This window comes from Microtus pennsylvanicus, chromosome 10 (genome assembly GCF_037038515.1).
Source record: "Microtus pennsylvanicus isolate mMicPen1 chromosome 10, mMicPen1.hap1, whole genome shotgun sequence".
Taxonomy (NCBI): Eukaryota; Metazoa; Chordata; class Mammalia; order Rodentia; family Cricetidae; genus Microtus; species Microtus pennsylvanicus.
In genome coordinates, this window is record NC_134588.1 from 98600129 (window position 1) to 98612890 (window position 12762).

General features: G+C 41.4%; 1 protein-coding gene across 17 annotated transcripts in view; it reads left to right on the forward strand.

Moving 5' to 3' along the window:
* Positions 1–12762, forward strand: part of Cdc42bpa (CDC42 binding protein kinase alpha) — a 221175-nt gene that overhangs the window by 147834 nt on the left and 60579 nt on the right. For all 17 annotated transcript variants that reach the window (XR_012912113.1, XM_075989294.1, XM_075989300.1 and 14 more), the window contains 2 exons: positions 6700–6947; positions 11669–11774. Coding sequence is in view for 16 of the 17 variants with exons in the window: in XM_075989294.1 (XP_075845409.1) it covers positions 6700–6947; positions 11669–11774 (354 nt within the window). In the remaining variant the exon portion in view is untranslated. The remainder of the gene's footprint in view (positions 1–6699; positions 6948–11668; positions 11775–12762) is intronic.

A 12762-nucleotide genomic window follows, 5' to 3' on the forward strand; every position in this document is an offset into this window, starting at 1 on the left:
TTGGCTAACGATTTGAGGGTGTTGTTCATCATGGTCATTATGGAGAGCAGGATTTGAGGTCACATCACATTTGTAGTATGGACGTTGAGAGAGATGAAAGCTGTCACTCCTCTCACACTCCCCTTTTTGTTCAGTCCAGGATTCCAGAGTTTGTCTTTCCATCTAGGTTAACCCAGTCTGGAAGCTCTCTCATAGACATGCCCAAGGTTTGTTTCTGTGTTAATTTTCACATGAAGTTGACTGTTGGAATTAACCATCACACCACTACCTGTTTTATAAATGACCCAAGAGAGGCCAACTCTAGCCACATGATCCAGTTTTAAGTTCTAGCCTGACCAGTTACTAGCTATGTAACACTTGATGGAACGTTTCCCCTCCTGTTTTAATCCTCTCATCTTAAGCTTCTCTTCTAGGGTATATAAGTACATGTGCAAGATCACACCTCACAGTGCTCAGTAATTCGGCTCCTTTTGTGCTGCATTTGAATCCTTGTAGTAACTGCAGCATGGTTTAATGACTGACTCACAGATCTCTTTCCTCTCCAGAACTGTAATCTAGCTTGTTAAAAATACAGACAAATATATTATTGACCTGTGGTCATTTAAAAATACTTGTTTAATACATGTGCTTTTCAGTCAGTCAGTCACGTGATAGAAATGGCCGTAACTGTGATGACTGAATATCAGAGAAAGTGGTGTTTCTTTCTTTTACTTAATTCAGAAGAACTAAAAAGGGCAACCTAGAAGTCTTAGACATTTATTTTGCTTAGCTCTCTCATTACTGTGACCATTAGATCAAAAATAATACAATAGCGAATAAAAAATAATAGCCAGTGAACCTAAAACTTTGTTTGAGATTAACACAATTGGCAAACCTTCAGCTAGACAGAACAGAAAAGGGAGCAAGGAGGAAAGGAGGATGTAGGGATTTAAAATCAGAAACAAAGGTGGGTGTTTTGCTTATGACCACAGAGAGTAAAAGAACTGTATGCCACTAGAATAGATGACCTAGATGAAATGGACAAAATAACCAAAAAAGACTCAAAGTAAAATAGAAAGTCAGATCTATAGCAAATAAAAAAAATGAATTTTTAAAAAATCTTCTGATAGAGTTCAAGGCCAGATTTTCCACTTGTGAACTACTAGACATTTAAAGAACAGTTACCTAAACAAATCAACATAAAGAAGGAAAAAGTTATTTTGGCTTATGATCTCGGTGTTGACAGAGGTTTCTGTCCCACCAAGTTCCACAGTCATTCAGTCCCAAAGAAATACACATAGTTCTACATTAATCATAAACTGGTTGGCCTGTTAGCTCAGGCTTCTTATTAATTAATTTTTACATCTTAGCCCATAATTCTTGTCTGTGTTAGCCATGTGGCTTGATACCTTTCATCAGCAAGGCATTCACATCTGCATCCTCTACGTCTGGGTGACGACTGCAGACTGAGCTTTCCTCTTCCAGAATTCTCCTGTTGTAGTCGCCCCACCTCTACTTCCTGCCTGGCTACTGGCCAATTAGCGTTTTATTAGAATAATACAAGTGACAGGATAAAAACCATTGTCCCACAGCATCTCGGAGGTTTTGCCCTGTGTTACTTGGCTCTAATGACAAAACAGAACATCATGCCAAGGAGCATATAGTAGACAAAGACTGTTCAATCATGAACTTATCAGTAGATTGATCCATTGATGAGAATAGAGCCCTCAGATCTCATGCTTCAATAGTGACACCAGTGGGGTTCCAGCCTTCAACAAATAAACTTTTGTAACACTTCATATCCAAATAACACCTCCTAAAAGTCTTAAAAAAAAACAGAAGTGATAGAAATATAACTCATTCTTGAGGCCAGCATGGCCCTGAATACCAAAGCCAGAGGAAGACTTCACAAGGATATTACAAGCCAACATTTCTTATCAATATATATGCACAAATCCTCAACAAAATCTAGCATATTAGAATACTGAATTTTATAATACCCAAAAGTATATTATAAAATGTAGATATCATGACCAAATAAGATATAGCTCAGGAATGTAGGGGTGGTTCAGCACAAGGAAAAACTTTCAATGGATTTTATTAAATTTGTTCTTTGGCAGTTTGCATATAAATAGTATATTCTGTTTAGTTTTAACCACTGTCTGCCCTCCTTTATCTCCTTCCCACTCCCCAGGCCCCAAGCAGGTTCCTTTTCCGTACTCATATAGGTTTTTTGTTTGTTTGTTTGTGTTACTTTGTGTGTTGTGACCCATTGATTTTCACCATCTGTATAACCATGATGGAGCTATAAGTTTGAAGCTCGTGGGTTCCTCAGTGGGTGCACAGCTGAAGACAATAGCTGCCCCTTGCCTAGAACCTATGAGTAAGCGTTAGTTCAGCATGGGACATAGAGCCATGTGAACCCCTCCACAGTCTGTGGTTGACATGACAGGCCCAGTATTGTGCCAGGTACATTGCAGCTACTGTAAGATTATAAATTGCAAGTTGCTTTGGTTGTGTCCTGTCTAAAAGACAGCATTTCACGACCCCTCTATCTTCTGGAAAATATTTAAATTTGATACGTATGCTAAATCAGTGTATCAGTTATGCAGTGGGGTTGGTCAGAACTTACATTTCCTGTGATGATTGTGTATGGTGTTTGCAAGTAAGCATTAGCTCCTCTGTTTCTACTCTCTTTTCCACATGTGCCTAGAATTATGGGAATGTTCTCTTCCGCATACGGGCTCCCTCTGCCCAGCCTTGATACAAGGGGAGGTGCTTAGTTTTACTGCAATTTGACATGCCATGCTTTGTTGACACCCATGGGGAGTCTGCCCCTTTCTGAACAGACTTAGAGGAAAAGTATAAAAAGGTGGAGGGGACGTAGGGAGAGGTTAAATTTTTTTTTTAAGGAATTTTTTTTATTGAGAAAAGGAAAAAAAAACAAGTTTCTGCCTCCTCCCAGCCTCCCATTTCCCTCCCCCTGCTCCCACCCTTCTCCCCCTCCTCCCACCCTTCTCACCCTCCTCCCACTCCTCTCCCCCTCCCTCTCCAGTCCAAAGAGCAGTCAGGGTTCCCTGCCCTGTGGTAAGTCCTAGGTCCTCCCCCCTCCATCCATATCTAGGAAGGTGAACATCCAAACTGGCTAGGCTCCCACAAAGCCAGCACATTAAGTAGGATCAAAACCCCGTGCCATTGTCCTTGGCTTCTCATCAGCCCTCATTGTTCGCCATGTTCAGAGAGTCCGGATTTATCCCATGCTTTTTCAGTCACAGTCCAGCTGGCCTTGGTGAGCTCCCAATAGATCAGCTCCACTGTCTCAATGGGTAGGTGCACCCCTCATGGTCCCGATTTCTTTGCTCATGTTCTCCCTCCTTCTGCTCCTCATTGGGACCTTGGGAGCTCAGTTCAGTGCTCCAGTGTGGGTCTCTGTCTCTATTTCCATCCATCACCAGATGAAGGTTCTATGGTGATATGCAAGATATTCGTCAGTATTGCTATAGGATAGGGTCATTTCAGGTTCCCTATCCTCAGCTGCCCAAGGAACTAGCTGGGGACATCGCCTTGGGCTCCTGGGAGCCACTCTAGGTTCAAGTCTCTTGCCAACCCTAAGGTGGCTCCCTTAACTAAGAATTGTGCTTCCGTGCTCCCCTATCCAACCTTCCTTTATCCCAATCATCCCTTTTCTCCAAGTTCCCCCCATCCTCCCCTTCTCCCTTTTCTCTCCCCATCTCCCCTTACCCCCATCCCACCCCACCCCCAAGATCCCAATTTTCTCCCCGGCAATTTTGTCTACTTCCCATAGCCAAGAGGATAACTATATGTTTTTCTTTGGGTTCACCTTCTTACTTAGCTTGAAAATATAGTATGAGTCACCAGACAGTGGGTGCTTCAGAAGTGCATTCAAGTGCCGTTTCACATGGCTAAGAGCAGGAAAGGTAAACATATGCGTAAATTGGGGCTGGAGAGGTTCAGTGGCTAAGCACACTCCCTGCTCTTCTAGAAAACTCTTCTGGCATTCAGGCATACATGCAGAGAGAACATTGTATGCAAAATAAAGAAGTAAATCTTTAAAAATTTCAAAACAAAACAAAAATCATATTAAAATATATTTTTATTTTTGAATTTCATATATTTATACCTTGTATTTTAGTCATATCTATTACAACTGTCTCCCTCAAACTCTTTCCAAAATCTTTCACAGAAAGATACCTGGCAAATCCTCCGGTGGATGGGAGACCACCGTGGGTGGGAGACAGACAGATAGCAGCATGCAGAGAGAGCTTGGGTATAGAGTTTATTTAATGTGTAAGGGGATTATGGAGTGGAGAGAGAAAAGGAGGGAGGGAGCAAGGGAGGGAGGGAAGGAAGGAGGGGGGAGGGAAAAGAGGATGGGAGAGGCAGTAGTTATTTCTTCAGAAGAGGGGAGGAGGGGTGGAGAGAAGGTATGAGATCAGCTTGCCTTGGGTGGAGGGATTGGGGATAGAAGGAGCTTGTCTCTTAAAGGGACAGGGTACTCAGGTGACAGGGAAGGTCAGCAAAATGATAACACTCACTGAATTCCCATGCCAACTTCATGTCTTTTTTTTTCATTACCCTACTGAGTCCAACTAATGCAGCCTGCATGTATGTAGTTACGTGTAAGACCATCCACCATACAAGGACAATTTACCAGAAACAACCTCTGAAATAAACTGACTCTCCTTACCCCAGTAACCAATAGTTTCTCAACTAGGTGTGGGGCCTTATTCCCTGATCTGCATGGGAATTTTCCTGGCTTGGTCTTGTGCAGGCAGCCACAGCAGCTGTTAGTTCATGAACACAATGCCCTGTCATGTCCAAGACACTGTTTAGAAGTGGTCCTTCCTAACGTCTTTCTCTTAGACACTTTTCTCCCTCTCTTTCTTGGCATTCTCTAGTCCTTGAGGGAAGGCGATATGATAGCGATGTCACATTTAGGGCTGAGCACTTCGTCATCAGTTATTCTCTGTGCACTACTGACTAGTTGTGAGCCTCTGTAGTAACCACTGTCCACTGAATAAAGAAATCAATGCATTGGGGGCTGATAGCTCATGGGTATAAAAATAAGTATTTAGAAGACAGTTTGATATCCATTTAACGAAACTAGGAGGCTGTCACTGGGAGCCTATTTTTGGCCATGTTTGCAGTACTAGATATGAACTCCATTCCATGAATCAGGCCTTAAATTCAGTCAGGAAGTAGTTGGTTACTCCAGTAGTATTCATGCAAGAAATCTCATTCTAAGTTCTAGACCAATGCATTTTGACCATGTTTCCTCCTCCAGCTAAGCATGATGGCTGTCTTGATACAAATTTAGACATACCTGGGAAGCAGGAATCTTAATTGAGAAAATGCCTCCATAAGATTGAACTCTAGGCAACTCTGTCTAGGTGTCTCAGGTCCCAGCTCATTGTGTGCAACACCACTCCTTAGCAGGTGGTCTTTGTTGGATAAGAAAGCAGGCTAAGCAAACCATGAGGTGCAAGTCTGTAAATCAGTGCTCTTCCATGGCTCTACTTCAGTTCCTGCCTCAACTTTGCCCAGTGATGGTCTGTGACCTGAGTTCTAAGCTGAAATAAACCCTTTATCCCCAGGTTTCTTTTAGTCATGGTGTTTATCACTGTATTAGAAACCCTAAGTGAGACAGTAGCTCATGCCTGTAACGCAAGTATTAGGCTTCAGAAGCGGGATGAATGTGCGGCTAGCTTGGCCTACGTAGTGAATTCCATCATTGCCTAAGTGTGAGACTCTATCTCAGAAAAACACTTTTCTCCTCCTCCTTAATGTTTTCCTTAGAAGTTAACAGACCTGGATTTTTCCTATTGTAGACATGAAGATGTTTAGACCTTTTGTAATTTCTTTCTGAACATTACAAAAAGCCTTCTTTCTTTTCTTATATGTTGTAACTCAATCATGCCTTCCCTCATCTTAATCTTTTAAAGACATGAATTTAATGCAAACTTCTACTCTTGCTTATTAGACATATGGTTAGATTTTTTCTTAAATATATAACAACAATAAGCTTAGATAAAAATTTAAATGTTTTGCTGGTTAGTTTTCATCAGCTTGACACAAGCTAGGGTCATCTGGGAAGAAAGAATCTCAACTGAGAGAAAGCCTCCATCAGATTGCCTGTAGGCACGTCTGTAGGGCATTTTCTTGATTAATGGTTTATGTAAGAGGGTCCAGATCACTTGAGGTGGTCCTGGGTGGTGTAAGAAAACAGGCTGAGAGAACCTTGGAAAACAAGCCAGTAAGCAGCACTCCTTTGTGATTCTGATTTAGTTCCTGCCCCTAGGTTCCTATCCTGAACTCCTGCCCTAGCTCCCCCCACCCACCCACCATGATGGACTTTAACCTATATGATGAAATTAGCCACAAGTTGCTTTTGGTTATGGTCTTTATCATAACAATAGGGAGCAAACTAGAACAGATTGAAAACAAAAAAGTTATAAAATGCCAACAAAAAGTTCAAGTTAATCTCTGGCCTTAGTGTGCAGACTCAAAAATAGCAAAGACCATAAAATAATATAAACCGAGGAAAGTATTTGTAATATATGGCAGAGAAAGAAGAGCCTTACATGTACATTTTTGTGTAAGAGTATATATATGATATGCATATATAGTTCCTGTTAGAAAGGAGTTGCTTCTTATTTTATTTTTTTAACCTTTTGTTTTTATATATATATGTGTGTGTAGCAAAAACAAATTAGTTACTCACCAGGAATATGCAGCATAGAACATCAGCAAGAGATAACTAAACTGAAAACTGACTTGGAAAAGAAAAGTATCTTTTATGAAGAAGAAATATCTAAAAGAGAAGGAATACATGCAAGTGAGATTAAAAATCTGAAGAAGGAACTGCATGACTCCGAAGGCCAGCAGCTTGCTCTCAACAAAGAAATTATGGTTTTAAAAGACAAATTGGAAAAAAACAGGAGAGAAAGGTAAGAATCAAATTATTTTTGTCATCCAGCAAATATCTGCTAAGTACATGTTGTATGCTAAGTCCTGGGAAACTCAGGCAATGGCATATCCAGGCTCCAGCATGGAAAGGGGCAGAGGGGAGAGTTGGATGGAGGCAGCATGGGAGAGGTGCCTTAATGCCTTAGGCTTTCCAGGAAGAAATACCTCTTAGCTGGACCTAAAGACTTAGGAAGAAGGGAATGAGGAGCATCCAGGCAGAGGTGCCCTAATGGCTGAGATCCAAAGGAAATAAAACGCTACACATTCATAAAGCAAGTGCTCCTTACTGTGGTGGGTGCACACATAGAAAAACGGAGTGGTGAGACATGAGACTGTGGGGAAAATAACAAAGCACAGGCAGATTTGTGAATTAATGTAAGGAAAATTACATGATAGTACTTATATTTTGGAATGGTCACTTGCTACCTTGTGGGGAATGATTGGAAGGATCCAGAGGAATCCAGCTGTAAAATGAGAAGTCCATAGATAATACTGAAGTTGGAAGTGAGTATGATAGATTCAAGAAATTCTGCTTAAAAGACAGAATCTGCAGGACAGAAGGCAGTGGCTATGAGAAAAGAGAGAGCAGGAGGAATTATCAGTAGCACTCAGGTTTTAGGCAACTGAATAGATTTTATTGGCATGCATCCTGTGTTATTTATATTGGAAGCTCACATTTTTGTAGTCTGGTGCATTCTTGACAAATGTGAAGTGCTATTGTGTGCACTATGATATGGCAGTGAACAGATCAAACAAAAGTCTTTGTCCTCATGGAACTTGCTGTCAGTAGGTGAAAGACAATAAAGACAACAAGTGTAGTGTAGACCACATTACATAGTGATCTGTGCTAGAACAGAAACAAATAAGGAACAGCCATTAATATGAAGATTAAATTCTGTACACAGAAGAGAAGGGAAGATGGCTGGAGGAGACTGTACTGAGGTAACTTCCCAGTGAAGAGTAAACACAGTGTGAAATGTGTGCGATGGTGTGAGAACATTGTACTCAGAGGAGAGCCTTCTGTTCAGAAAGTGCTAAGCAGGCCATAGGCCACGAGACTGTTAAAAGCTCACTGTAAATGAGCCGCTTGGTAGATGTGTGGAGTAGGCTGGTTTCACGGGTGGAAATGTAACTGTGGGTGTCACTCTCCTGTGGTATTTAATGCTGTGGGTCTGAATGTGATCATTTAGTGACTGTGCATAGAGTAAGGCCTAGAACTGAGCTCTGGGCCATTCCAGTCTTTAGAAACTGGGAGATGAGGAAGAACTAGCAAAATGAATGGAGAGAGAAAGCTAGGAAGAAAACTAGGCAAGTGTGGTTTTTCTGGGGCCCTGATAAAGAAAGCATGTCAATCTGTCCATGTGTAGGAGGAAATCCTCATACTGTGAAAAGAACTTCAAAGTGGCATTTGCACTTTGCATCATGTGACTTTGATGGGAACTGTCCCAGTGGAAAAGTGGCTATAGGAGACCTGAAGGAGAGCCAGTGGAACAGTGTGCAAATAACACTAGTGCGTGAATGTGTTAGTGCACAAAGTAAGCAGTGAAATAGTAGCTGGAGAAGTTTATCTCAAGTTACTTTGCTCTTTGTTTTTGTTGTCGTTGGTGGTGGTGGTAATGGTGTGTGTGTTTACCAAGTAGAAATGATAACATGTTTGTAATTTGGCAGAAATTAGCCAATAGAGTTGGGAGGAAGGTACTAGAGCAATGAAGAGATCAGCCTCACTCAGGCATATGTAGTTTTACCTGTTGAAAAGAGTGCAGAGTAAATGTGCACAGATGAAGTCAGCTAGGAAGGTGGGTCTGATTTTTGTGTTGAGTTGAGTTCAGAGTGCTGGATGTGAAATGCTTGGGAGACATCGGTGTGCTTCCTGATGGGCTGTGCTGAGAATAGTGTAGTGATATTCGGTCATCAGACAGGCTCCAATTGAGGGTCACCCCTACAAAGAGAGAGTCCTGCACTCCTCAAAGCTGTTTTGAGATCTAGGGAAGACAAAGAAACCACTTTACACCAAAGGAAAATGAAGGAGACAAGGCTCAGCACATGTTTTTCAGCTGGCTTGGGGACTAGATAAGAAACAGAGACAGGGTTGGGGTGGTGGGAAGTTTGAGTTGGGATGTAGATTTGGGAATAGTGTTAGTTGGGACAGGTATTTACAGAAGTTAAGCATGTACTTGACTCGAGGAAATACAGTCTGGATTATACATGTCAGAAGAATAACTTCTGCCCCGGCCCTTAGCTGTTCAGGAGAATACGGTACACACAGAATGATTGAGCAACTGATGGAAAGTGCTAGCCATTGGGACATCTAGGCAGAGACACAGAGGTTCTTTGTACTATAGTTATAACTTATGTTAATTGAAATTATTTCAAACCAATTATTAAGTATTAAAGTTCAGATATATATTCATTTCTAAATATTAATAAAATGAACAAGATAACATTCTTAATAATGTTAATAAGCTAGAAAATAACTGGCTCAATCTTAAGTGAGGATCCCATGCCTCTATTTTATAAAAACAGATGTAGCTGTATAAAGAAAAGTACCTAGCTTGGTCTCATTACTTTGTCTTTAAACTTAGTAACCCTGGGTCGGATGGCAGTCACTATTACACTCATGTTGGAGGCTTCTTCATCAGCCTTCCCTGATTACGCATCTCTCTTAGTCACTTTGTCCCAAGTAGTAATTGTGACATTACCATATCTTACTTTCTTTATAGACTTATCTAAAATTAATTCACTTACTAATTTTTCTTCTCCTGCACTTGAATGTAAACTCTGTAAGCAGGGTTTACAAAACTCATAAGAATTTATTTGTTGGCAAATAACAGATAATCTAAAAATATTTGTTAAATGACTGAATAAGCCAGCCCACCACTCTTACATCATAAAAAATAAAGACATAGACTCACTGTGTAGTCCTGGCTGGCCTGGAATCTACTGTGCACATCTGGCTGGTCTCAAACTCAATGATTCCTCCTGAATTCTGGGACTAAAGGCATGCACTATCATGCCCAATACACTGTAGATCTTGGAAATTTTTTTTTTCTTTTTTGGTTTTTCAAGATAGGGTTCCTCTCTAGCTTTGGAGCCTATCCTGAAAACTAGCTCTTAGAGACCAGGCTGGACTTGAACTCACAGAGATCCTCCTGCCTCTGCCTCTCTAGTGCTGGGATTAAAGGCGTGTGCCACCACCGCCCAGCTCAGTCTGATTCTTATGTAGTTGCTGTGTAAATGTTACAATTTTTTTGGTTGACTTTTTTTTTCTTTATTTATTTATTAAAATTTTCCACCTCCTCCCCTCCGCCTATTTCCCTCCCACTCCCCCCACTTCTCCTCCCCCTCCTTCTCCACTCCTAAGAGCAGTCAGGGTTCCCTGCACTGTGGGAAGTCCAAGGTCCTCCCCCTCCATCCAGGTCTAGGAAGGTGAGGATCCAAACAGACTAGGCTCCCACAAAGCCAGTCCATGCAGTAGAATCAAAACCCAGTGCCATTGTCCTTGGCTTCCCAGTTAGCCCTCCTTGTCAGCCACATTCAGAGAGTCCGGTTTGATCACATACTCCATCAATCCCAGTCCAGCTGGCTTTGGTGAGCTCTCATTAGATCAGTCCCACTGTCTCAGTGGGTGGACACACGCCTTGTGGTCCTGACTTCCTTGCTCATGTTCTCCCTCCTTCTGGTCCTCATTTGGACCTTGGGAGCTCAGTCCAGTGCTCCAGTGTGGGCCTCTGTCTCTGTCTCCATCCATCGCCGGATGAAAGTTTTATGGTGATATGCAAGATATTCATCAGTGTGGCTATAGGATAAGGCCAGTTCAGGCACCCTCTCCTCTGCTGCCCAAGGAACAAGTTGGGGACATCTCCTTGGGCACCTGGGAACCCCTCTAGAGTCAAGTCTCTTGCCAACCCTAAAATGGCTCCTTTAATTAAGATATCTACTTCCCTGCTCTCATATCCACCCATCCTCCATCCCAATCATCCCATTCCCCCAAGCTGTCCCCAATCCTCCCCTTCTCTTTTCTCTCTCCCCATCTCCCCTTACCCCCACTTTACCCCCACCCCCATGCTCCCAACTTTTGCCTGGCAATCTTGTCTACTTCCAATATCCAGGAGGATAACTATATGTTTTTCTTTGGGTTCACCTTCTTATTTAGCTTCTCTAGGATTGCGAAGTATAGGCTCAATGTCCTTTATTTATTGCTAGAATCCACTTATGAGTGAGTACATACCATATTCATCTTTTGGGGTCTGTCTGGGTTATCTCACTCAATAAAGTGTTTTCTATTTCCGTCCATTTGCATGCAAAATTCAAGATGTCATTGTTTTTTACCACTGAGTAAAACTCTAAAGTGTATATGTGCCACACCTTCTTTATCCATTCTTCTATTGAGGGGCACCTAGGTTGTTTTCAGGTTCTGTCTATTACAAATAGTGCTGCTATGAACATAGTTGAACAAATGCTTTTGTAGTATGATTGGGCATCTTTTGGGTATATTCCCAAGAGTGGAATTGTTGGGTCCTGAGGTAGGTTGACTCCCAGTTTCCTGAGAAACCGCCACACTGATTTCCAAAGTAGTTGCACAAGTTTGCATTCCCACCAACAATGGATGAGTGTTCCCCTTATTCCACATCCTCTCTAGCATAGGCTGTCATTGGTGTTTTGACTTTTAATCCAATTTCTTTTCTGTTTTAAATTTTGTTAGTCAAAGTGAAAGGGAAGAATTTGAAAATGAGTTCAAACAACAGTATGAACGGGAAAAAGTATTACTAACAGAAGAAAATAAAAAGTTAACAAGTGAACTTGATAAGGTGAGTGATTAAATCTCACTTGGTTGAGTACATGCTGGGTGTCTTGCACTGTGATTTAAATCCTGGTTGTCACTTTGTGTTTGTGTGTTATTTAATGGTCCTCCTCATAAGGTGTCAGTGTATGCCAAGGTTTTGTTATATCATTTGTGTCAGACTCAGTTTTTCCATCTTTTTGCCCTCCTAAGTCCCTCCCCATTACCATGGTTTTTTTAAAAATAGTATCTCATGTAGCCCAGAATAGCCTTGAACTTATTTTATAGATGAATTTAGCCTTGAATGATTGATTCTCCTACCTTTACCCCCTGCAAGTGCTGAGATTACAGTCATGCACCACCATGCCCAGACCATTTGTGTGTGTGATGCATATGTATGCGTACATATGATATGTGGCTTTATAGGTAGAGACTTATTAATCACAATGAATTAACTAAAGTTACAGACTCTGACAAGTCCTGACAGCTACAGTTAGCATGGTCAAGAATGAGGGAGCCTCTGTTCTTTTCTAGTCCATTCGTCAGCAGGCTCAAGACCAAAGAATTACTGCAGTTTTTCCTTGGAAATAGCTGGTCAGAGTTCCCTTCTACCTAGAGTGTGCTCGCTTAAGTTGGGGAAGACAGTCTTCATTACTCACTGCTGACTTAAATATTGGTCTCATCCATGAATTTCCATACAGACATACTCATAAGATTTCAACCAATATCTGGGCTACTCTGTCCCAGTCAAGATGACCTTTAAAATTAAGAACCATGTGACTATTTCTCATCACAGAAACAGTTCTGTAAATAGCTTTTCTCAGAAAAATTGTCCCCCATCAGCAGTACATATTAAAAAGGCTGACTAGGGTCCCTGAAGTATACAAGGAAGAGAGAAACACAACAATTAATGGCAGGTGGGGACTATTTGTGAGGAAATGGGTGGATAGTAATATCATGAGATTGTTTTTAACTTGAGAAATTTTTCATACACACTGTATGACATATATGAAAAA